The 23,412-nt window shown below is 48.7% G+C and overlaps 7 protein-coding genes across 7 annotated transcripts; 4 read left to right on the forward strand and 3 right to left on the reverse strand.

The window, feature by feature from the left end:
- Positions 1-103: 103 nt before the first annotated feature.
- N7503_011444 (uncharacterized protein) lies at positions 104-1,742 on the reverse strand. The gene is made up of 4 exons (XM_057070990.1): positions 869-1,742; positions 701-806; positions 362-637; positions 104-298 (listed from the first exon to the last, which is right to left on the reverse strand). The coding sequence occupies exons 1-4, from the start codon at positions 1,734-1,736 to the stop codon at positions 136-138; spliced, it is 1,413 nt and encodes a 470-aa protein (XP_056917601.1). The 5' UTR covers positions 1,737-1,742; the 3' UTR covers positions 104-135.
- A 730-nt stretch (positions 1,743-2,472) lies between these two features.
- On the reverse strand, positions 2,473-3,087 carry N7503_011445 (GrpB family protein; the record flags this gene model as incomplete). Its single annotated transcript, XM_057070991.1, has 1 exon — positions 2,473-3,087. The coding sequence occupies one exon, from the start codon at positions 3,085-3,087 to the stop codon at positions 2,473-2,475; it is 615 nt and encodes a 204-aa protein (XP_056917602.1).
- Positions 3,088-4,057: 970 nt separating this feature from the next.
- Positions 4,058-4,285, forward strand: N7503_011446 (uncharacterized protein; the record flags this gene model as incomplete). Its single annotated transcript, XM_057070992.1, has 1 exon — positions 4,058-4,285. The coding sequence occupies one exon, from the start codon at positions 4,058-4,060 to the stop codon at positions 4,283-4,285; it is 228 nt and encodes a 75-aa protein (XP_056917603.1).
- Positions 4,286-7,858: 3,573 nt separating this feature from the next.
- Positions 7,859-8,770, forward strand: N7503_011447 (uncharacterized protein; the record flags this gene model as incomplete). The annotated part of the gene is made up of 1 exon (XM_057070993.1): positions 7,859-8,770. One exon carries the CDS (start codon positions 7,859-7,861, stop codon positions 8,768-8,770), a length of 912 nt encoding a protein of 303 aa, XP_056917604.1.
- Positions 8,771-16,407: 7,637 nt separating this feature from the next.
- On the forward strand, positions 16,408-17,054 carry N7503_011448 (TspO/MBR family protein; the record flags this gene model as incomplete). Its single annotated transcript, XM_057070994.1, has 2 exons — positions 16,408-16,510; positions 16,609-17,054. The coding sequence occupies 2 exons, from the start codon at positions 16,408-16,410 to the stop codon at positions 17,052-17,054; spliced, it is 549 nt and encodes a 182-aa protein (XP_056917605.1).
- Positions 17,055-18,124: 1,070 nt separating this feature from the next.
- N7503_011449 (threonine/serine exporter family protein) lies at positions 18,125-20,722 on the forward strand (the record flags this gene model as incomplete). Its single annotated transcript, XM_057070995.1, has 1 exon — positions 18,125-20,722. One exon carries the CDS (start codon positions 18,125-18,127, stop codon positions 20,720-20,722), a length of 2,598 nt encoding a protein of 865 aa, XP_056917606.1.
- A 680-nt stretch (positions 20,723-21,402) lies between these two features.
- On the reverse strand, positions 21,403-22,242 carry N7503_011450 (uncharacterized protein; the record flags this gene model as incomplete). Its single annotated transcript, XM_057070996.1, has 1 exon — positions 21,403-22,242. One exon carries the CDS (start codon positions 22,240-22,242, stop codon positions 21,403-21,405), a length of 840 nt encoding a protein of 279 aa, XP_056917607.1.
- Positions 22,243-23,412: the final 1,170 nt, after the last annotated feature.

Consider the following 23,412-nt stretch of genomic DNA (forward strand, 5'->3'; position numbering starts at 1 on the left):
CTTAACGAAGTACTCTAAATTTGCCAGTTTAGCTTTGACACGCCTGCATGGCTGTCTACTGCCATAACAATGATGAATTATCCAAAGATTGAATGCGCCCGGCTTCTTTTGATCTGTTGAGCAGTGTGTATTTGGTTAGATTTTGGCCTGCCATCTCCACCGATAGCCCAAGCACGCCCATCGCGCCATGGTAAACATGCCCAATGCCACGATGAGCACGCTTCCCAGATAACCGACCATCGCTTTCTTGCCCACCTTTTGCAACATCTCACCACCGATAGGAATACAGATCAGGGTTCTGTGGGTACATAAATAGTCAGATCATTGAATATCAAGAGCATAACAGGAATTCGATACTCACGCTATGCTGACCAGGGAGTAGCAAATCCCGAATCTTCCTCCGACTTCACTCGCCTTGGATATCTGTCCGATGCATGCCGGTGCTAAACTCAGGAAAGAGCCAGATGCAAGCCCAAACACTGCGCTGAACATATACAGACCAGGCAGTGTGTCACCGAATGGCAACCATATTATGAAAATTGCTAGGGCCCCGAGCGCGATAAGAATGGCCTGTGTGTTGATCCGTCCGTACTTGTCAGCGATGCCACCAGCCATCAGCCGACCAACAGTGGAAAATCTACCGATCAAATGCGTTAGCTCATAGATACATCATGGAGAAGAGATGGATGATTGCTCATACACGCTCAGCACGGCAAGAAGAATAACACTGGTGGAAGTGCTAAAACCCTGCATCACAACGTATGTTGGGTATAGACCAATCCCGGCAAAGACTTCCAACTCCAAGCCTGCATAGGTTTCAGTTACTCATCGATCAAGATTGATAATGGACCATCTCAAGTACACTTACTAAAAGTTCCCAATGTTAACCAAGTGAACCTGGTATCCTTGAAGGCCCGCAGGTTGATAGTCGACCGGCTTCGACCTTTCGGCAAACGAGACCTAACCAGCAGAATGGCCACCCCACATAAAATACCAATGATCAGAGCCAGCAGTCTAATCGTCCACCTGTATCCCAAATTCGTAAACCCCGCCCTTAGTACCAGCGGAAAGACCACACCTCCGGCTCCACCACCAGCCATAGCAGTCCCCATGGCCAACCCGACCCTGCGATCAAACCAATGCGGCACAGCCGACAACGCAACAGTACTCAAAAGTGCCGAACCCGTTCCAGTCAACACCCCCATCGTCAAAATAAAGTGCCAATACAGCCGACATTCCGCCAGAAGCAAGAGACCCGCGACATAGCACCCAGTACCCGTGATCAGAATCCCCGTCGGACCATACCGGTCAAACATCGATCCCACCTGAGCACTCAACCCCAGTCCAAAAAACAGAAAGACACCGGGGATCCAACCCACAGCACTGGTGGAGTAAGTCGATAATTGGTGGGTCGCAAAATAACTCTGCAGCACACCGGTGGAGTTCATCAAGCCATAGGTACTCATGAGCAAGAGGAATGATCCTGTGATCACACTCCAGGAGCGGAGACCGCCATCGGGGAAAATGTCATTGGGGACCGGGTCTAGAATGTGCGTTGTGACGGTCGAAAGCTGCGCGGGTGGTTCGATGATCGAAAATGCCGACTGCGGGGCTTCTTCGTCACGTACACTGGGGTACACATTGGCTGATGTGACTGATGCCGAAGGTTCTCCATACTCTGCTGAATGATATGGTTGCTCAGCAATTATGGTGCTGGCTTTGTGCTCGGTGGCCATGCTATAGTACCTTAGAGTTATGGTAATAGATGGTGCGTTTCTTTGCGACGAAAAGTGTAGACTGAGATTTATTTTGTATCGGTTGTCGCTGCCGACTTCGGTGACTCATTGCGATAAACTTGCATTGTTCACGAATGAAGATTGGTTGATCGGGCTTGATCCCGAGAAAACTGGGTCTTAGATGTTGTATTGGGGGGGTTCGGGGTCGCAATCGGGAAAGGCTTTCCAAAGATGTGGGTCGAAATGGAGCTAGGGTCTATTTAGGTAGACTTGGCCTGGAAGGAGTGTTTTGTCCAATTTCAAGGATATATCCTCAATTGATATCCATGTATGACAGGTGGCTGCGAGAGACTGACATCTGAGCCTTGGTTTGACCATGGTCACCCTTGTATGCCAGGATAAAGAAGCGGAATGTACCGGGTGATAGGTATATGTAGCTCTGGAGGTATGTAAATGATAGGTCCATAGAAAAGAATTCAATGTTCACGGAACTTCCTCGAGTCAATCTAATGCTCCATGGCGTGTTTACATCATAATTGAAGATGAGGTGCGATTTGCTCACACTGTACAAAGTTTGGGCACTGCTTTGGTGTTTTGCATAAAGATAAGAAGTGCGGGGTAAGGGCAAAACGAAGCCAATACTTCGTACAGAAAACACTTCAGTGAGCAGCAGCATGACTCGTAAGCTTCAAATACATATTCACAGTTCCGACGCCACTTAAATCACTGAAGTGTCTCATTCAATGTAGCCCAAATCACGAAATGCCCTTTCTAGGATCTCCTTTATTGTTTTTTCTTTCCGTAGATTATATTCCAAAAGGGAATCTCCAGCTACAGCCGTCTGTTCAGCCGCGTCGCGTTTCACTTTGGCATAAAGATCTTGATCCGCTGGCGTTTTGCGTAACCAGTCACGAAAAATACGATGTCGAACAGTTTCAGGCGAGTCGGGACCCCACACGTGAAGATTGACGTGGTAAGCTTTGGGCCAGTCTTCCACGAAGAACCGGTGCTGATGCCATCGCGGCTCGCGTAAGAGGAACCGAAATCCTGCCTCTTCCAGGGGCTTCACGTAGGATGCTTCATGCGTGGCATCTTTTAGAGACAGATCGACATCGATGATGTCTTTAGCTGGAAGGCCGGGAACGCTGGTAGAGCCGACATGAGCGATGTCTAAGATGAAGGCCCCAAGGGCTTTTTCAATCCGTTCTTTGACTTCTTCGTACCGCTGCGGCCATTCTGGGTTGGGCTTAATAATGGTGATTGGTGGTTTTACCGTTCGAAAGGCTATGCGCTCCAAGAGCTCGGGATCGTTTTCATCATGCTCGATGATCTGCGCGACTGTAGCGGGCATTGGAGGAATATTGGTACTTGACTCTAGGCTGACGGTGTAGAAAGGGGGGAAGTCAGAGGCTTGAAGGGTGGAGTCCTTATATCTGTAGTTACTGATTGGCCCCTGGATGTTCCTCCTTGGACCTCGCCAGATTCTCGAGGTTCTTCCAGGCTCCGAGGTCTGGGTCTCATTAACATGGAAATTTCCAGTGGCCTTGTTTCTTCAATACAGTCACAAGAGAGATCAAATGTATTAAAGTTAAGCCAAGTCACCGTGTTGACACTGATACGGGAATATTGGTATTCCTGATCCATTCCTAATATAGACTAGTGGATCTTGGCATTGGTTCCTAGCAAAATAATGCAGCGATGGCACCAGTTTCGAGTAACCATGGTCGTCACCCACTTCTGGTAGCGCTTTCGCAATCCCGACTTAAGGATTTAAAACAACTCAGAACTAGCAAACATGTAAGGTGGAAAGGATCGACAGGGTATGGCCCATTTGTAACCCCAATAGGTCGATGGGCTGCTGCACAACCGTGCGGAGGTGGCATGATGCATGATGCAGTGGCGAAAGCCATGCAAGGACCATAGACGGGGTTTCCCGCCAAAAGAGCAGTGTTCAGAGAGTGGTATGACGCGGCGGCATTGTTTGCCCATGATACAATAAATTCATAGTAGAAAGTCCAAACCTTTAATATCTAAAGCCTCATCGTGTTTCCTCTGCACAAACTTCATCTCTTCAGCATCATATTCTTCATCATGCAAGCTACTAGAGTCATCACCCGCAACCTCTCCCCAAGCCTCAACCGACGGCGAAAACAACTGCGCGTGGTCAACCCAACCCCCCTCCCCCATCATTCGCAACACACAACCCACCCACCGACTCTGATCAACTTGCTTACCGATTATGCGAACTCTCCTTACAAAAGATCCAGAAGGAAGCCCGGGCTTCTGAGCCTGATATCCGTCATGTGCTTGCATGTACTTCCATGCAGCGCCTAGCACAACAAGACCTCTTGTATCGCCTTGATTCATTACAAACCGCTTTGGATATCCCCGCGCTGCCCTTACTTCCGGGAGCGGATGAGCCTTTGATGGGGGATGAAGACGAAATGGACATGAGATCACTTGAGATCGCTGTATCCGAGTTAGAAACGGCAAGCAGGAGGGGTGAGCTAGCTCGGTTCATCTGCTTCCAGCAAATCAAGGAGATGTGATGAGGTATGTTTCTTTCTACACCACTTACGCTACCACAGGGGCAGCGCTGACTTTTTCCACACAGCCAAAGAAAAGTTTTAAGTAGGCGTTTAATTTTGGAGATTACTTGGACGCGGCAGGAGTACGTACATCATGAAGCGACATTCGGTTTTGGTCAGTGGGATTTTTTCAATAGTATCAAGTACATCCGTGGGCTGCATCACTCACTAGTTTTTGACCAGCCCCAATGATACGCAGAGCGATAGTTCAATATACAAATAACTATATCGCTTTAATGGCTTCAAAGAATTTCAAGCGCAGTTATGTTACTACAAATAGATTGTGTACCTTGATTAAACACTGGTCACAAAATACTACATCCATTGAGTCATCATCTTGACTTATTATACTGGCCATCCACTCAACATGTGTCTTCGCCGGCCATGATCTTAAGGCACGTTTTTTTTTTCTTCGCGTCTGATGCCCTTGCCTCGACTGCCAGAACTTAGATCATATCGTCGCGCTTCGCAAATATCTACCCTTTGCCTTGGCCATTCTGTTGCAACGGGCCTCTTGACAATTCTTGAAAGATGCAAATTCCTCTTGTGTCATAAGTAAAAATCACAAATGAATTCACCAAGCGTACAGTTTTCTCTTTCGCAAGAAAGCCGACTTGGCGCCTCCTTTCCTACTCACGCCTCCTGACCCCGAGCATGAGCTTGTGGATGAGGGAATCTGTCCTGGATTTTTACAGAGCCAGCCCTGAAAGATCTATTGCTGTCGGTAAAGCACGGAGCCCAGTATGTCAGCACTAGCCATTATTTGTGCTTGTTTACCTGTCATTCGAGCTGTTATTGTTCATTATCTTCCAGAATGGCGGGATTAACCCGGTGAAAGAGCGTATAGCTTGGGTCTGATATTAATGTCTCAGGTTCTGACCGCCTGCGCCCCCACTCTTCATTCTCCTGCGATATTCCCTACATCCCGTCTTCTACAATTCAGTTCCTCCGATTCAAATTCGAATATATCATTCATCAGCGGCACTAGCCAATATGGAACCAAAGTATGCGCAAGGTCGCGGGCCCCAATCGGGTCACAGCAAACTGGACAATGGAGCACCCTCTAACCGCCTTGTTGAGATTGTGGATTCCTATCCTGGAGATTTTGTTGCCAAATATTGCATTGCGCCATTTGCCAGACATTTTTTCAAGTGAGAAATTCAAACCTACCTATCCCTGCGGAAACCCCTGACTAATAGGACTAGAACTCTCTTGGCGCTGTTGATCTTGGTTTATGGTTCTCTAATCGCATGCAACTGCTTCAATGATGAGCAAATATGTCACAAGAGATTCAATGCCTTGATATTCATCGTGACAATAGGCTTCCTTTTTTTGTTCGGATACACAGCACACCTTCGAAGCAGGCTTCAACGGCAGAAGCGATCGTCCCAGGAGGTCTAGACTTGTAGTGTCAATTTTCAGTCTCAACATGTTAGTTCAAAATATTACGGAAAGACCAAATTTAGTTTCCTATGTACAAATCTGTAACCTGCAGAATTTGCTGGCCCGGGTTTGATCTCTTTGTTTCCTACGAGTTTTATTCGTTAATATTTGTAAACGGTAGGAGGAACGGTGTGTACTTAACATTTGAATATCTCAAGGAAGGCATCGAATCTTTACTCTGGACTGGAATAATAACAAATACAAAAGCTTTATTATATATCCGAGTACCAAATTTGATAGAATAGGAAAATTATTGAAGCAATACTAGTAGACAAATTCGTAGGCATATATCTAGACACATTGATTGTTATCCTCATATATACTCTATATGGGTAGTAGGATGGGGGCGTTATAAATTCGCGTGTAGCTCTAAATCAACATTCATATCTGATAATCAACTTCATATTACTTTGGGTGGGCTAATCATCCATGAATGGCTCTAAATAAAAGGCGATAGCTAGTCCATTGTCTATGGAATAACATATAGGTAATTATCAAGGAGTGAATAACTCCCACAAATCCAGATTAGAACGTCCCAAGTAACCATAGAACTTTTTTGTAAAGCCAGCGCTTCGTACTAGGCGTGCATTATAATTGTATCATATTCATACCCGTGATTCCCTTTAGGCGTCTATTGTTACTATTACTTGATTTTCGTACTCAAAAAGATCCTACATTACATACTACTCATACAAAAGGGGCATGATGGCATTTTTGTCCGCTATTCTTCCACTACCTAGTGGAGGCAGAGCCTGCAGACCATATACAATTCCTTTCATTACGGCCCTTCCATATCATTATGTATTGGCTGTGATTAACCCAGCTTCTAGCCCGATTTATATGTCTAGCTTGATAAATTTTCAGGCTAGATAGTATATAGTGAGTCATATTTCATACTGGATGTAGGTTTAATAGAGCTCCTTAGTTGAGGTTTATCAAGGTGTATACTTTGAAAGCTGTGATATAAATCAGTATTGTGATGGAAGGGAATTGAACGGCGTATTGGGTGCAAAATCGTTTGCTTACTTTCATAAATCGTTCAATTACTTTCTCAAAAATGTTCCATCACTTGATCATAGTCTATGAGAAAACGTTTGCCATATAACGTTGCAAATGTTGAGAATTCGATATCATCTATACAACCTATCGACTCAGATCCGATTAACGGGCTTATAAGCTAGAGGAATCGTTCGATCACTTTCACAAATCGTTCTATTACTTTGTCAGAGTTTGTTAATATTAATCTGCCATGGAACGGTTCAGATCTAGATAATTGTTTCACGGGTTTTAGCCACCAATCCGATATGCACCTTCGTATACTTGACAATTGGTTGATTGCTATGTCTAAACGCCTGCATAGCTCTACTTCTATCCACCACTACTACACTGACCTCAATGTGCACAATCAAGACTTGAATGCTCTTCCGTCATCAGTGGAAGCAGATCCTGCAGCCCCGTCCTACTCATGTCCACAACTCGGAATCTCATGTCGTTCAAACCGTGATCTGACAACCCGAACTTCTCGAGCCCTAACAACTTACGCCTTGTGCATCAGAACCGCCAGATGTCCCAAGAGCCCCCGTCTTCTTTTCGTCACCTCTACAATACCTCCCCGTCATTTGCTCGCATGGAGGGCTGGAATACGGCCAAGGCCGCCCAGGCCCAGGGCATCCAACAGCTTGGGTGTATCAAATGCCGGCAGGTTTTCGGACCAGAGGAGTTTGTCTCAATGAATGGTCGGCAATTTTGCAAGATGTGCAGTGCGTGTCGGATGTTCCATCGTGATGCAAGTCTTCTCTACTTTCTCTGCGGCTTAGAATATCACTAACGCTTAAACAGGCCGATCGGATTTACAAGCGACAAAGGAGGGAGAGGGAACACCGTGAAAATATGCTGGCTCTCGCGACCAAGTATGAAAAGTTCTTTCGAGGAAGTCAGTGTAAGTCCTTATCTCCTCAGCATTGAAAAGGTGCCGCTGATGAGATTCTAGCTTTGGGAACAAGCGGCACTGGATCACCACCGTTGCATAGCCATGAGGTTTCATATATCACCCCCGTCAATGAAATCTCAGCCATCGAAACGACTACGAAAATGGAAATTGATCTCGATGCGTCCATCAAGTCTGAAGTCTCCAAGGTGGAGGATATGTCCGTCGATTCCCAAGACTCGAAGGTGGAACCACAAATCATCCCATACCACTTTTGTCTCAGCTGTGGTACTCCCCGCAACTCCAACCTTGTGTACTCTGGAATCTGTGTTTATTGCATGGAAGAGAAGAAGTACTGCATTTATGGAGACCACGAGGAAGATCGTCCAGAGTTTGTCGACAAGTGTGGTGATGAGCATGTCCGCTGCAACAACTGCCGTGGTGATGAGCCGACTGACTTCGCTGAGAGCTCTCACGAAACGAAGTTGAAACCAGATGATGACCAGTCGCGGGTTGTCGAATCCCAGATGGAGATCGACCCTAAGGCCGACAATAAGCCCGAGCTTGAAGTGCAATCGGAGCTTGGTATTGAATCCCGAATGGACTCTGATCTCCTTGCCAATACGTGTTCCCAGACTGATATCAAACCTTGGCTTGGCACCAAATCCCAGCTCGATGACGAATTTCAGCTCGGTGACGAATACTCGCCCGATGATGACCTTCCGCAGGATTATGACCTTCCGCAGGATGATGACCTTCCGCAGGATGATGACCTTCCGCAGGATGATGACCTTCCGCGGGTTGATGACCTTCCGCCGGATGATGAATTCCCGCAGGATGATGGACTCCCGCAAGATTATGGACTTCCGCAAGATGATGAAGCCCAGCCTGATCCCGAAATCAACTTCTTCGCTTACAAGACAGGTCATATTGAGATTGAACCCGCCCTTCAGGTATCTAATGTCAAGCCAGAGTCTATGGCCTCTATTGACATGAACAGTATTCCACGGTTCCAATGTTCGTCTATTCAAGGTATGGGCAATCTTTTTGATCCAATTGTTATCGATTCGGATTGAAGTTCAATTTCAGAACTTTACATATTTTGTATCAGGCGCTCATTGGCTGGCATTCTCTTTTTGGCTTGTAGTCTCTATTGTTTGACACCCATTTTATACCCAAATTGAACTTCATCACAGTCGCAAGTATATCAATTGGTCATGTATGCTTATTGCCCCGGCCAGTAACTATCAGATCAGGCATCGCATGGCTATTACAAGCCGTCATTATGTGAGTCCCAATAGATGACAGCTATTGCATAAGAAAAGGAGACGAAAAAAGAAGGTCCTGGTGAGGACAATAACACGGCTGGGGATGAAGAGAGACGGTTGAGCTGCAGCCGGTCCAGGTCTGGGTTGCAGAAACTTTGAATGCGGCATCCATGGATCCTTTGTTTCAATGGTCTGTCATCAGTTGCTAGCTAAGATAGCCTTGCAAGTTCATCTCAAAATTATCTTCCCAGGCTGCCTTGGACAATTTTCACGTTCATTCCATCCTTTTGTTCAAACGGTCCTTCTGTTCGCTCATAGAAGAACGATGCCTTACGATTTCGAGAAATACTTTTTCTCGTGCACCAGAGAATTTGTTGGGAGGCATCTCCTCGTTTCAAAATTGGGTTGGATGACTGGTAGTTGGAAGACTATTTGCACGGCTTTCGAGATAGGCTGCCAAACGATGTTTCTTGGTTGATTGACTAATCCGCTCAAAGACTCAAGGGCAGCGATATATATTCCCCGAACCCTCGGGATGGCTATCCCTAAAGAACTCAAGCTACCGGCAGTCCACCCATTTTCTGAATGCCTAAGATTAGGATACCACCTCGATGATGAAGGAAAAGAACAATCTTTGTTTCGCACTTCAAAGAACAAGTTCGAGATTCAGTTGTTTGGTCAAAGGTTTATTCCGGGTAGGAGGGATGTCTGGTGAAGATATTTGCTTTGTTTCACCACCACCGGGGCTACTTTTTCTTTTTGAGGGATAGGCTGGGATTTCGTGGCTTCAGCCCTGCAGGTTTGCCGTCTTCTACGAGATGAAAGATAACATGTATGACCATGAGATCCGGGTTGTGTCATGGAGGCATATGATTTCCCGGGAGGCGTATAATGGGCTTCGCGGGCCGCCCCACAAAACTTAAAAGCCACGTGATGATCTTTTCCGATTTTCTCATCACAAGGTACGATTTTGAGATCTTCAGACATAGAATAAATCTTATTCAAAAAAAATTCATCTTGTTTTGATTTTCGGCTTTTGGATGACACCAGAAATCATGAACTTTTGAAGCTGGTGCCCAAGGCAAGGACAAATCTATCGACATATGTTCTAGATTAAAGGGTAGAAGACAAACCTCGGAGAAAGTCAAGAGCATGTGCTGTTCCAGGAGAGAACCTTGGAAGTTGAGCACAGATCAATAATTGCCAATTACGAGAATATAGCCACGCGTTCCCCGCAGCCTATCTTGCAGCCTATCTTGCAGCCTAGTGATCCTGGTGGAGCGTGGTCAGGTTCAAAATACTAAACATCCGTATATCCGTTCCAGGCTCTGGAACATTACATTAGATCCAGGGGATAAGCTGGCTTCCGTCCCGCTGAGTCAGCGGGTATTTGCAAAGACCGACTCCACCCGGTTGATGAACAATCATCCGGAGCCCGAGTTGCATCGCTAGTGCCGACAAACACCGATCAATCGATCGGAAGAGATGATAACCACATGGATGGAAGGTCCGGATGCCCTTAGAGCTGACAGCCTCATGAGATGCATCTTGTGCATGAGAAAGCCGGAGGAAAAGAATGTGCATAACCGTTGCATGGCAAGGGAAACAAAGTAAATGATGAGTCAGCGGAAGGGCCAGGGCCCGAGTTAATGATTATCGTGGGTCATCCCTGCCTGGAGATCCACCTTTGGTTCGAGAGCAGAAATTTCCACGCATGACGTGGGTCCCTGATTCGTTTCAACAAATAGATGTGTCAAAAAGGGGTCGCGGAGTCAATTGATCTGTCGCTGTTGGCTGGCCCGCCGCGTGGAAAACAGTGGTCTCCGGGCTCGATTCGGGATATATTCCCCTGATGCCGAGCCATGATTGGAAATCGGCCATTCGGGCAAATTTAGAAAGCCGTTCCGTAGATGATTGACCCACTCTAAAGATTGAGAAGATACGTCTTACTTCTTTATAAAGGAAAATGGCTGCCCACCTGGAACCTAGACCCTACGTTTTCACCAACAATTCGGTTTCATCATGGAGGGTTCTAACCATCCCTCATCGTCCCGAAGAGGGTCGATGGATATTAAAGATGATACAGAGAGTGCCGCTGTCACTATCGTTGGAGAGGAGGCTTCCGTCAAGAACAGCTCTAAATCCAGCTCTGCATCTAGCCATACCAACGACTGGGGTTTACTCTCGCGCGTCCAAGAACAACATGAGCGAGACCTGAACTCCGGATTCAAGCGCCAGGAACTGGGTGTCACTTGGCAAAATCTCAACGTGGAGGTGGTCAGTGCCGATGCTGCTGTCAACGAAAACTTCCTTTCGCAATTCAATATTCCCACCCACATTAAGGAGTCGCGCAACAAGCCCCCACTCCGGAGTATCCTGCACAACAGTCATGGTTGCGTCAAGCCCGGTGAGATGCTTCTGGTCCTGGGCCGTCCTGGTTCCGGCTGCACCACACTATTGAAGATGCTTGCCAACAAGCGAGGAGGATATAAATCCGTGGAGGGTGATGTTCGATTCGGTTCATTGACCTCTGATGAGGCAAGCAACTACCGCGGCCAGATCGTCATCAATACCGAGGAGGAAGTGTTCTTCCCCACCTTGACAGTTGGCCAGACGATGGACTTCGCAACTCGTCTTAAGGTTCCATTCAAACTTCCCGACGGCGTTGAATCCCCCGAAGCTTACCGTGAAGAGTCGAAGAAATTCTTGCTCGAAGCTATGGGAATTTCGCACACCGAGAATACCAAGGTCGGAAACGAGTTCGTTCGCGGTGTCTCTGGTGGTGAGCGTAAGCGTGTCTCCATCATCGAGTGCATGGCTACTCGCGGATCCATTTTCTGCTGGGATAACAGTACCCGTGGTCTCGACGCTAGTACTGCCCTGGAGTGGGCCAAATCACTTCGTGCTATGACCGATACCCTGGGTCTCTCGACGATCGTTACTCTCTATCAGGCTGGTAACGGAATCTACGACCTTTTCGACAAGGTCTTGGTTCTTGACGAGGGTGAGCAGGTGTACTACGGCCCTCGCGCCGAGGCTCGTCCATTCATGGAGGAGGCGGGCTTCATCTGTCGTGAGGGTTCTAACGTTGCCGACTTCCTCACTGGTATCACCGTGCCCACCGAGCGCCGCATTCGCGAGGGCTACGAGAATCGCTTCCCACGGAATAAGGACGCGCTTCGCGAGGTCTACGATAAATCATCTACTCATTCGCGCATGATCTCTGAATACGACTACCCCACTTCGGACGTCGCTCAACAACGTACACAAGATTTCAAAGACGGCGTTGCCTTTGAGACCTCTAAGGGGCTTCCTAAGAACAGCCCCCTGACTGTTAGCATCATCGAGCAGGTGAAGGCCTGTATTGCGCGACAATACCAGATTATTTGGGGAGATAAGGCTACCTTCATCATTAAGCAGGTTGCGACTCTGATGCAAGCTTTGATTGCTGGATCTCTCTTCTACGCTGCTGCCGACAACTCTAGTGGACTGTTCGTGAAGTCCGGTGCCCTTTTCTTCTCCCTGCTCTACAACAGTTTGCTCGCCATGTCCGAGGTTACGGACTCTTTTAGCGGTCGCCCTGTCCTTATCAAACACAAGGGTTTCGCATACTTCCACCCGGCTGCGTTCTGCTTGGCTCAGATTGCCGCGGATATCCCGGTTCTTCTGTTCCAAGTTAGCATGTTCTCGCTGGTTGTTTACTTCATGGTTGGCTTGACTATGTCTGCTGGCGCCTTTTTCACCTACTGGATTGTGGTCTTCACGGCTACTATGGTAAGTTAACCTTTCTCCCAATAAAGACCATGTACTAACGTTGTCGATAGTGTATGACTGCCTTTTTCCGAGCTATCGGTGCTCTTTTCTCGACATTTGATGGTGCATCCAAGGTCTCCGGATTCATGATCTCCGCTCTCATTATGTACGTTGGTTACATGATCGAGAAGCCGGAGATGCACCCTTGGCTTGGCTGGATCTACTGGATTGATCCCTTGGCCTACGGTTTCGAGGCTCTTCTTTCCAATGAATTTTATGGCAAAGAAATTCCTTGTGTTGGAAACAATCTCATCCCTAATGGTTCTGGCTACGAGAACTCGCTATACCAGTCTTGTGCGGGCGTTGGTGGAGCGGTTCAGGGCGCTACTTCCGTCTCTGGTGTCGACTACCTAGCTTCGTTGTCTTATAGTCACTCGCATCTCTGGAGAAACTTCGGTATTCTCTGGGCCTGGTGGGTTCTCTTCGTCGCTGTTACTATTTTTGCCACGTCTGGATGGCAATCCCCCGGCGAGGGCGGATCCTGCCTTGTCATCCCTCGTGAGAAGCTCAGTGCTCACCACCAGTCTTCTGGAGGCGATGAGGAGGCTCAGATTTCGGAGAAGACTAAGCCCTCTGAGAACGATGCCCGTGATACCAGCAATGACATCGAAAATCAGCTCGTTCGTAACACATCCGTCTTTACTTGGAAGAACTTGACCTACACCGTTAAGACCCCCACTGGTGATCGTGTTCTGCTCGACAATGTTTACGGATGGGTGAAGCCGGGTATGCTGGGAGCTCTTATGGGTTCCTCGGGTGCCGGAAAAACCACTTTACTTGATGTTCTGGCTCAGCGTAAGACTGACGGTACGATCAACGGTTCCATCATGGTTGATGGTCGTGAGTTGCCGGTCTCGTTCCAGCGCTCTGCTGGATATTGTGAGCAACTTGATGTTCTCGAGCCCTTCGCTACCGTCCGTGAATCCCTAGAGTTCTCTGCCTTATTGCGTCAGCCTAGGGATGTTCCTCGCGAGGAGAAGTTGAAATACGTTGATACGATCCTGGATCTGCTTGAGCTTCACGACATCTCCAACACTCTTATCGGTCGCATCGGTGCCGGTCTGAGTGTTGAGCAGCGCAAGCGTGTCACCATCGGTGTCGAGCTTGTGTCCAAGCCTAGCATTTTGATTTTCTTGGACGAGCCCACCTCGGGTCTCGATGGTCAATCTGCCTACAACACCGTGCGCTTCTTGCGCAAGTTGGCCGATATTGGCCAGGCCGTTCTCGTTACGATCCACCAGCCCTCTGCTCAACTGTTTGCCGAATTCGATACTCTGCTGCTCCTTACCAAGGGTGGTAAGACTGTCTACTTTGGTGACATCGGTGATAATGGTCAAACTGTTAAGGGTTACTTTAATCGCTATGGTGCCCCTTGCCCTACCAATGCCAACCCTGCCGAACACATGATTGACGTCGTTTCGGGTCAGCTTAGCCAAGGCAGGGATTGGAATCAGGTCTGGCTGGAGTCTCCCGAGCACACAAAGGCCTCCCAGGAGCTTGACCAGATCATCTCTACCGCCGCAGCCAGCCCTCCTGGAACATTCGATGATGGCCGGGAGTTCGCCACATCGCTTTGGGAACAATGCAAGTTGGTGACCATCCGCATGAGCACTGCCTTGTACCGTAACACCGACTACATCAACAACAAGATGGCCTTGCATATTGGGTCTGCCTTGTTTAACGGTTTCTCGTTCTGGATGATCGGCGACAGCGTCGCCAGCATGCAGCTTCGTTTGTTCACGATCTTCAACTTCATCTTTGTCGCCCCCGGTGTGATCAACCAATTGCAACCGCTCTTCATTGAGCGTCGCTCAATCTACGAGCAGCGTGAGAAGAAGTCCAAGATGTACTCGTGGGTCGCCTTCGTCACTGCTCTCGTGGTCTCGGAGATCCCCTACCTGTGCATCTGCGCTGTGCTGTACTTCGTCTGCTGGTACTACACCGTTGGTTTCCCGAGTGAATCCAGCAAGGCCGGCGCTACCTTCTTCATGATGCTCCTCTACGAGTTCGTCTACACCGGTATTGGTCAATTCGTCGCCGCATACGCTCCCAACGCCACCTTCGCCGCCCTGGTCAACCCTCTGATTATTGGTACATTGGTATCTTTCTGTGGTGTCTTGGTGCCATACGCTCAGATCCAGGAGTTCTGGCGTTACTGGATCTACTGGTTGAATCCCTTCAACTACCTCATCGGTGGTCTGCTTGTCTTCAACGTATGGGACACCCCCGTTAACTGCAAGAAATCCGAGTTGGCCGTTTTCAACACCCCCAATGGAACCACCTGCTACAACTACTTGGCCGATTATATGTCTGGCACTGGTATCTACATGAACTTGCTTAACCCCAACGCCACTGAGGGCTGCGAGGTTTGCGAGTACACGCAGGGAAGCGACTATCTGAAGAACCTTAACCTGAAAGAGTACTACTACGGCTGGCGTGACATTGGCATTGTTGCCCTCTTCGCGTGCAGCTCGTACGCTCTTGTTTATTTGTTGATGAAGCTGCGAACCAAGGCTTCCAAGAAGGCCGAATAAGCGGTCAGAGATAATTAGATTTTGGGTGGATAGATTAGATCATTAGAGGCGGTTGGCGGTCAACCATGTAAATAGTTATTGTTTTTAATAACCGCGGCTGTAGCGGAATTGAATTTTGATTTAAACCAAGTTTTCATGAGCTTTCCACTTAAGACGTTAGAAGATTGATCCTGGTCAACTCAGATCCTGGTCAAGTCAGACCATCCATTACGTCGATATCCTCTCTTGTTCCAAGGTGGGAATGAGCGACATGTATTGGCCAGTAATTAGCCCGCAAAAAGCATGGATAGCTTCATGCATGTAGCTGCAAAGGCCCACACAACCCTCGGAGGCCACGCTTTCCAGGAAGGTGCAGCTGCAGATCGGCAAATTAGCCCGCCTGTCAAGATCAAGACACTATATACTGGTCGATCATTACCTGGTCGGTTCTTGGTCACGGTTGATGCAATGATCTGAACAATTAACTATGGATCCTCAGAATAAGCTACACACTAAAAGCTCTTCCATTGATACTAATTGTTTAGCCCGTTCCACCAATGCCTAAGGGGTAGCTATCACTACCTTCCTCATGAATCTAGCGTTTCATACTTCAATACCCAACAGCTGACCGTTGGACCTCGCTCGACTTTCCTTATCTGGCCATTTCATCTGATATCGGCCCTTGCGCGACGCCACAGGCCTGAACACACGGACAATCTATTGGGCAGCGTCATACTTAATCCTCCTTGACCGTCTCAACTTGGCAAATGAGACCCGCAAAAGGGGTTTCATGATTTTTCTGGTCTGTGACGAACGTGCAGGGGATGAGCTTGAGTGGAGCGAAGCACGGTCGTTCATCAGGCAGTGAAATTATCTGAAGATATCGCGCATGAAAATACAAATCCCGGGTGGAGCTTGAAAATCATCCGAATGTTATGTATCTAGTGCTGAAAAATAGTGTAGTGGGATGGCCTTCTAAGCCACGGAACGCGCCAGTGACGTAGTGGAACGCAGGACTTACCAGATCGCGATCGATGCAACTTCGCGCCTGCATTTAAGCCCAGATTTATTTGTTCATGCACAACAAGCTCATCAATCCCCGACTATCAGATCTACACAATGCCTTGGTCATTTGCTCTCCCGCAGGGAGTGTTTACGTCGCCGCTACTGGCGGTCGCAACGCCCATCATCGGCGGGACAACCACGGCCCTCCTTGTTAACCGTAAGAATCCCCGAAACCCCCGACTCCGATCCCGAGCGTAGAGGAGACCACTAAAAACAATCTGAAACAAGCTTCAACAAGCGCTGACCATCCTATAGGAAACAACACGCAAAGCACATACCGTGAGCTCCGGCAACCGCCCTTCAGCCCACCGGGCTGGCTCTTCGGACCGGCCTGGACACTCCTGTATGGACTAATGGGATATGCGTCCCACCATGCAACCACGACGGCGTCGCGCTCGCTCTCAATGGCCGTGCATGACGCCAACGCTAGCGCCCAGACCCTGTACACTACGCAACTCGCGCTGAACTTCCTCTGGATGCCACTTTTCTTCGGGGTGGGGCGGCCGGCCGCGGCCCTTGGCGATATGGCACTCCTGGCGGGCAATGTGGCCTTGTTGCTCGTCAACTGGTGGAGTGCGGACCGCACGGCGTTCTGGTTAATGACTCCGTACGCCGCGTGGCTGGGATACGCTACCTATCTGAATGTCGGAGTTGGATACCTCAATGGGTGGACACTGCCGGAGAAAAAGCGCTCGGAATAGTTGTGTTATGCTTCTGTTTCAAAGTGCATGTAACACGGTGATATGGATACTAGTGGGGACGTTCTGGATTTTCCAGTGTAGAGTGTAGCGAAACATGGATATTTTTCTGCACTAGCATCAGGTGGTGTGCGTCGGATCCACTTGTGGCGTCTGTGCTCGTTTTCCAGGGCCCTTTTCCATGTCACTTCTCATCCAATTGATTCGTAATGTTGATGCTCGCCATAGTGGGGCAGAGATTTTCATGTTTCTATCTATAACCGGGTTTTGAGCTCCCCGCTTCCATGTTGTGGTTCGTCTTCGCGCTCAGCTTGCGACGATCTTTTTGATGATCACATAGGAGTGGATCATTGCGCTGTCATATTCTCCTATCCTCGCATGGACCAATTCTCTCAGGAGGTGGCTATATCCGCCAAGGGATTTGGCCGTGGACCGGCATCCCGGGATCGACGCCTCGGGTAGGCCGAGTGCCCTGACTGTGCGGTTGATAAGGGCACCAATTTTTTAGTTTTCGCTGAGCTATGGACGCTAAAAATCTAGCTTGCAGGGTAAACTCTGGATAAACGGTTCCCTCGGGGTGTTTTTTGGCTGCCGCCGGTTCTGGATCGCCACCGACGGATCCACCATGGGTGATGTACGGGTGGTACGTGTTCATTCTAGAATCTTAGAACCAAAGTTTGAGGATCTGCCCTGTAGCACAATGTGATATACTGTACACCCCTGTACAGAGTATAACTTATGGGTCAACAAGGATATCAAATGTATGAAAATCTCTGCCTTTTAGCGGCGAATCAGCAGTGGAGATGGTGTCATGCAGTTTATTTGCTTATCGATGATTTCATGTGGATCCTATCTTGAACCCGCTTTTAGCATAAAATAAAAATCAATAAATATAGGTGAATCCGTGGTTTTGCTGAAAACTTAGCTCAATCCTCCGATTCCATTGATCTAGAACACTGCCACTTCTATAACATTATTATTCCCTCCTCCATGCTCTAGTTTTCTCATTCCTTCATACACTTCACATTCGTTCCGGTGCATAGACTCGGGTACTTCGGTCCCTTACAGTTCTAATGTCCGACCTTACTCCTTTCCCGCATCCCAGTCCTGCCGAAGAATATTCCGAATTCCCTTTTCCTACTACTCCAACCAGCCGTCAGAGCTTGGAGCGCGAACCTACAGCAGATGACAACCCATACATAGGGCTGCAGGCGCCCACAACGCCCACAACGCCCACCACGCCCACCACACCCGAGGCCGAGCCCCAAATCCCGGTAGCCGAACTTGAACCCCAAATCGAACCTCGCATCCGATCTCCTCGAGTGCGCTTTCGCTCTTTGAGCCGTCTAAGTGAACGATACCTACACCCATCTGATTCCCATCGAGTCTTTTCCGACAAGTCGGACGCATCCAATGATCCATTGTTGCCGCCCGCGGAGTTGAGAAATGTTCCTCTTAATTCCGGAACCGTCACCCCGCCGGCCCCCGCGCATTCCCGCCACGGCGGTCGCAGCCCACCTGTCGAATTCTCAGAGAAATCAGAGAAAGAAGACCCGGATTCTATCGAGCGAACTTCTTCTGCGCGCAACCGATTCAGAGCTGCGGGTCAGCTCATTCGCCAGAAAACCACGAAATTGACGGAACGCCTCGGTCGCCCCTCCGACGATGGCGAGGCCCTCAACGCCTCCCTCCTTCCGGATGATTTCGACAATATCCCATTGGAGGAACTGCAGGCTCGTCGCGCACGCCGCGATGCCGATAACTTGCGTTCATTGGAGGCTGGTGAGGAGGTCACCCAGCCCGCGCCGAGTGCTGAGGCTCATCGCCTCGTGCGCAGTATGACCATGGTCCAGGACCGACTGAAGCGCAAGCCTCGTGGCGCGTACCAGCGGTCTGGCCAGACTACGCCTGAGGGCTTGCTGCGTGATTACACGGCTGCCGCCCGTCGCCGTTCAAGTAATTTCGGTGGCGGAGGCAGTGGCATTCTCTCACAGCTGTTGAAGTTGCAGGCCGTGCAGACGGGGAGCTCATCGCGCCCGGAGAGTGTCATCACCGATGACTCGGATAGTGAGACACAGTTCTCCTCGGGTGGTACGACACCCAAGAAGGGTTCGCGCTCCCCGTCGATGCTACCGTCGATGCCCACCTCGGGTGCCGCCACCCCGCGCAAGGAGAAGCTGAAGTGGTACAAGAAGTCGGCCCACCGGTCGACCTCGTCATTGGTTAATGCCTCAATGAACTTTAGTTCCGCTAGCTTGCCGGCGGCTGTTGAGGCCATGCCGCCGGGCAAGCGGCCTAAGAAGAACAAGCGCAAGACGCGCTTGGAGGATGAGATTCGGGTTACGGTGCATATTGCCGAGATCATCTCTCGTCAGCGTTATATCATGCAGCTCTGCCGAGCGCTTATGCGCTATGGTGCTCCTACTCACCGTTTGGAGGAGTACATGCAAATGACCGCGCGGGTGCTGGACATCTCGGGTCAATTCCTGTACCTTCCCGGCTGTATGATCATGTCGTTTGACGACCCGGCCACCCGTACCGCTGAGGTTAAGCTGGTGCGGATGGTCCAGGGTGTTGATCTTGGACGCCTGGCTGATACCCACAACGTGTACAAGAACGTCGTTCACGATCTGATCGGTGTCGAGGAGGCCAGCCAAGAGCTGGACGACATCATGCAGCGCAAGCCACGATACAACAAGTGGTTGATCGTTTTGCTGTATGGTATTGCCAGTACCGCGGTCGGCCCCTTCGCCTTCGAAGCCCGCCCAATCGACATGCCTATCATCTTCCTCCTTGGCTCCTTGGTGGGCTTCATGCAACACGTTCTCGCTCCTCGCTCCGTCCTCTATTCCAATGTCTTTGAAGTCACCGCCGCCATCCTAACATCTTTCCTTGCCCGCGCCCTCGGCAGTATCGAAGTAAACGGCAGTCGTCTGTTCTGTTTCTCCGCCCTCGCTCAATCCTCCATCGCTCTCATTCTCCCTGGCTTCACAGTCCTCTGCAGCAGTCTGGAACTGCAGTCACACCAAATCATCGCTGGCTCGATCCGAATGGTGTACGCCATCATCTACTCTCTCTTCCTGGGTTACGGTATCACAGTCGGCCTCACTATCTATGGACTGATGGACAGCAATGCCTCATCCCAAACCACTTGCCCCAACCTTGACGTATACGGATCCGTCTACGTCCGAAAATTCCCCTTCGTCGCCATCTACGCCGTCTTCCTTGCCCTCGTCAACCAGGCTAAGTGGAAGCAAATGCCCGTCATGGTTTTCATCGCTACAGCCGGCTACATCGCCAACTACTTCAGTACCTTGAAGTTCGGCTCCTCGTCTGAAGTTGCAAACACCGTCGGCGCATTTACAGTCGGTGTCCTGGGTAACCTGTACAGTCGTCTGTGGCACGGTCACGCCGCCACAGCTATTTTACCCGGTATCTTCGTGCTCGTGCCTTCGGGTCTTGCATCCAGTGGTTCCCTCCTTTCCGGTCTGAATTACGCGAACGAAGTCATTGCTGGCAACACATCATCAACCAGTGACTCCGATACATCCGTTTCCAGTCTCGGATACGGCATGATTCAGGTTGCCATCGGTATTACCGTCGGCCTGTTCATGTCTGCTCTTATCATTTATCCCTTCGGCAAGAAGCGCACTGGCTTGTTCAGCTTCTAGACATTTTCTTTGCATATACGACAGATTTGTTATGGTTTTGATTTGTACATTTGTACATTTGGAGTTCCTTCTGATTATATTTTTTCGTGTTTACATTAGCGATTTGATTTGGAAGCGACTTTGGAAATGTTCTTTTTTTAGCGTTGATAGATTATACACTTATACACTTAGATCTGGATTATGCACTCGGATCTTCAAAGCATATACAATATACACCATTGGACTCAATCTAGCTGGTCTACGTTTCATGATTCGTTTCCATTTTATAAATAGTAGCAAGCTCCATTCTAGACTTGATCCACTTGTGAGCACGTATTCGGCCAATGACGCGTTTGTGGGGCCATGGCGTTAGCCACCTTGAAGCCATGGGAGATCCGTTACATATCGTCATTGATCTTTGGTAAATGGAAAGGCGAATCCCAATTTAGATCGGAGGATTGCGTTATCTGGGTTGTTATGGAGCAATTGCCTATTATTGAGATACCAAAAGTAGCGTCGGAACCTTGACCTTGGTATAAACCATGGACCATGCGTCAGAACAACAACTTCGAAAATTGGACCTACTGATTATTTGTCATCGCCTCAGGGCGCTACTCTTTCATCAGTTTTAAAGTCTTTTTGCCAAAAGAGTACTTGCATAAATCCCGTGGCAACTAAATCATTTCACGAAGGCGTCAAATTCACACGTGCGCCTCTCCCTTAACGCTCCAAATAATGTGCCAGAAGTCAGAAACGAAAGGACCGCCATCTTCTAAAAGCTTCTGAAACTCTTCATTCTCGCCAATTTGTCCAAGGATAGAAACAACATACCGTGTTGCCAGATTCCTCAGGGCATCCACCCGATCGCCATAATTCGGTGGGGTGTTCAAGTAAACAAATCGAACGAACTCAATAATACCATCTACCCCATTGTCATAAAGCTTGAAGTTGCTTAAGGTTTGGTGCAGCTTAGAAAGGACCAGCTGACACAGTGAGTCTATGCAATACTTATCGGCCAGGACATAGAGTCTAGCTTGGTCGAGAAATACGGGAGTGAAGTCGTCCCAAGAGCCAGAATTCACGGGCGGTATAAAAGTATGGCTTAGGTCAGGGATTCGTGAAGCTGGAATGGCCAAACTGCTTGCGAATGCATCGCGCAGCTGCCCGGTCCAGATGCTTCGTTCCTTATATGTAATTTCAGAATCGTCGTAGATAGTCTTGTCAGGTGGAGGAAGCTCGGGTTCAGACACGGGCTCAGACATGGGTTCAGGCACGGGTTCAGGCTCGGGTTCTGCATCTGGTGCTGGCTCAGGGTCAGTTGGCGGAGGGACAATCCCGTTCCAGCTCCATTTCGACCGAGCCTTTTTGCGCATCGCTCTTTTCTTTGCGGCTTTTGAATATCCCTTCACATGTGAACGATCATTGAACAAGCCTGACGGGGGAGGCGTGTAGTTCCGAAAATAAGCAAATTCGCAAAGACGGACGAATGTATCCACATCTACCTCTGACCAGTCGGCGTGTCTCGTTTTCGCTTCGATCATGTCGCCGTTCATAAGGGTATCCAGACTTTTTGAAAGCCCTGCCAAAGCAGAAGAATGCACAGTGATTTTAGTCTGATCGGCGCCAACCGTGAACGTGAACAGGGGCGAAGAAAGGCATCTGTAATGCGTAAGACTTGGCTCATTATCACCAGAATAGAAGACTCACTTCCCAAATTCGCCGTCCATTATAGGTTGCAGTTCGTTTATTCTGGCAGAATGGATCTTACTGGGTATCCCAGGCGTTGGCAGAGCTTTTGTGTCCTTGAAAGGTCTCCTCGGCAAGGAATTCTTTATATGCTCTCTGGGCGCGAAACTGTGTCTCCTGTGTATTGATCAGACTGCCGAGTCCCTCATGTGAAAGCGAAACAGCAGCCCTGTATTTGGAGAACATATGATCTCCGCGCGGAGGGCTTAACAGTGTGATGAGTTACTAAAGCTTCTCAGCGTGGATTGGTTAACAGGACTTCTGGAATGACTGCGATGGGCTAAGCAATGGTTGGTTTTGATAATTGGATAGCTCACTGACTAGGTTTTGGGATATGTCAAGAAAGGAACAGCTGTGGAGGGCAGGTTGTTTGAGAGAATTCTAGAAGGTTTGTAGAGTTGGGCTGGGGTGAGAATGGCGGCTGGGCATACATGCAGCATGCATGTAACAAGCCTGGACAGCTCCAAAAGAATCGGACATTTGGCACTTGGTAATGAAAGATCCGCGGAGAATTCACGCAGGATTCCACAGGATTTGACCACGTGTACTTGTACAAGTGTGGTTGCTTTGTAGTCGTGCTGCCACAGGAAAACCGCCAAACTCACCTTGCCCCATGACTATACGTGCTACAAATAAAACAAGTGACGTTTCTAAATCTTTGAACCTTCCTATTAGCTATTATATAGTAGATCTTGGGTTTTCTTATGGAATAATATCAATATACCTTCATTCTACATGAAGCAATTGCCCACGTATTACTAAAGGAGCTTTTTGATTGAACACCACAGAAATAGTTAAAAACCCTCACTAACCACGTTTGAAGTAGCGCAGTATGCAAGATTTAAGGAGTAATATTATCGAGTACATGCCTAGGTACCTACTTGCTCATGCTGCTCTGTAGACTACGCTGGAGTATGAATGTGATTAAAGCGTGATACCCACTGGGCCACCCTTTCTTACCCATA

This window comes from Penicillium pulvis (assembly GCF_028828015.1).
Source record: "Penicillium pulvis strain IBT 33274 chromosome Unknown scaffold_8_segment0_segment0, whole genome shotgun sequence".
NCBI lineage: Eukaryota > Fungi > Ascomycota > Eurotiomycetes > Eurotiales > Aspergillaceae > Penicillium > Penicillium pulvis.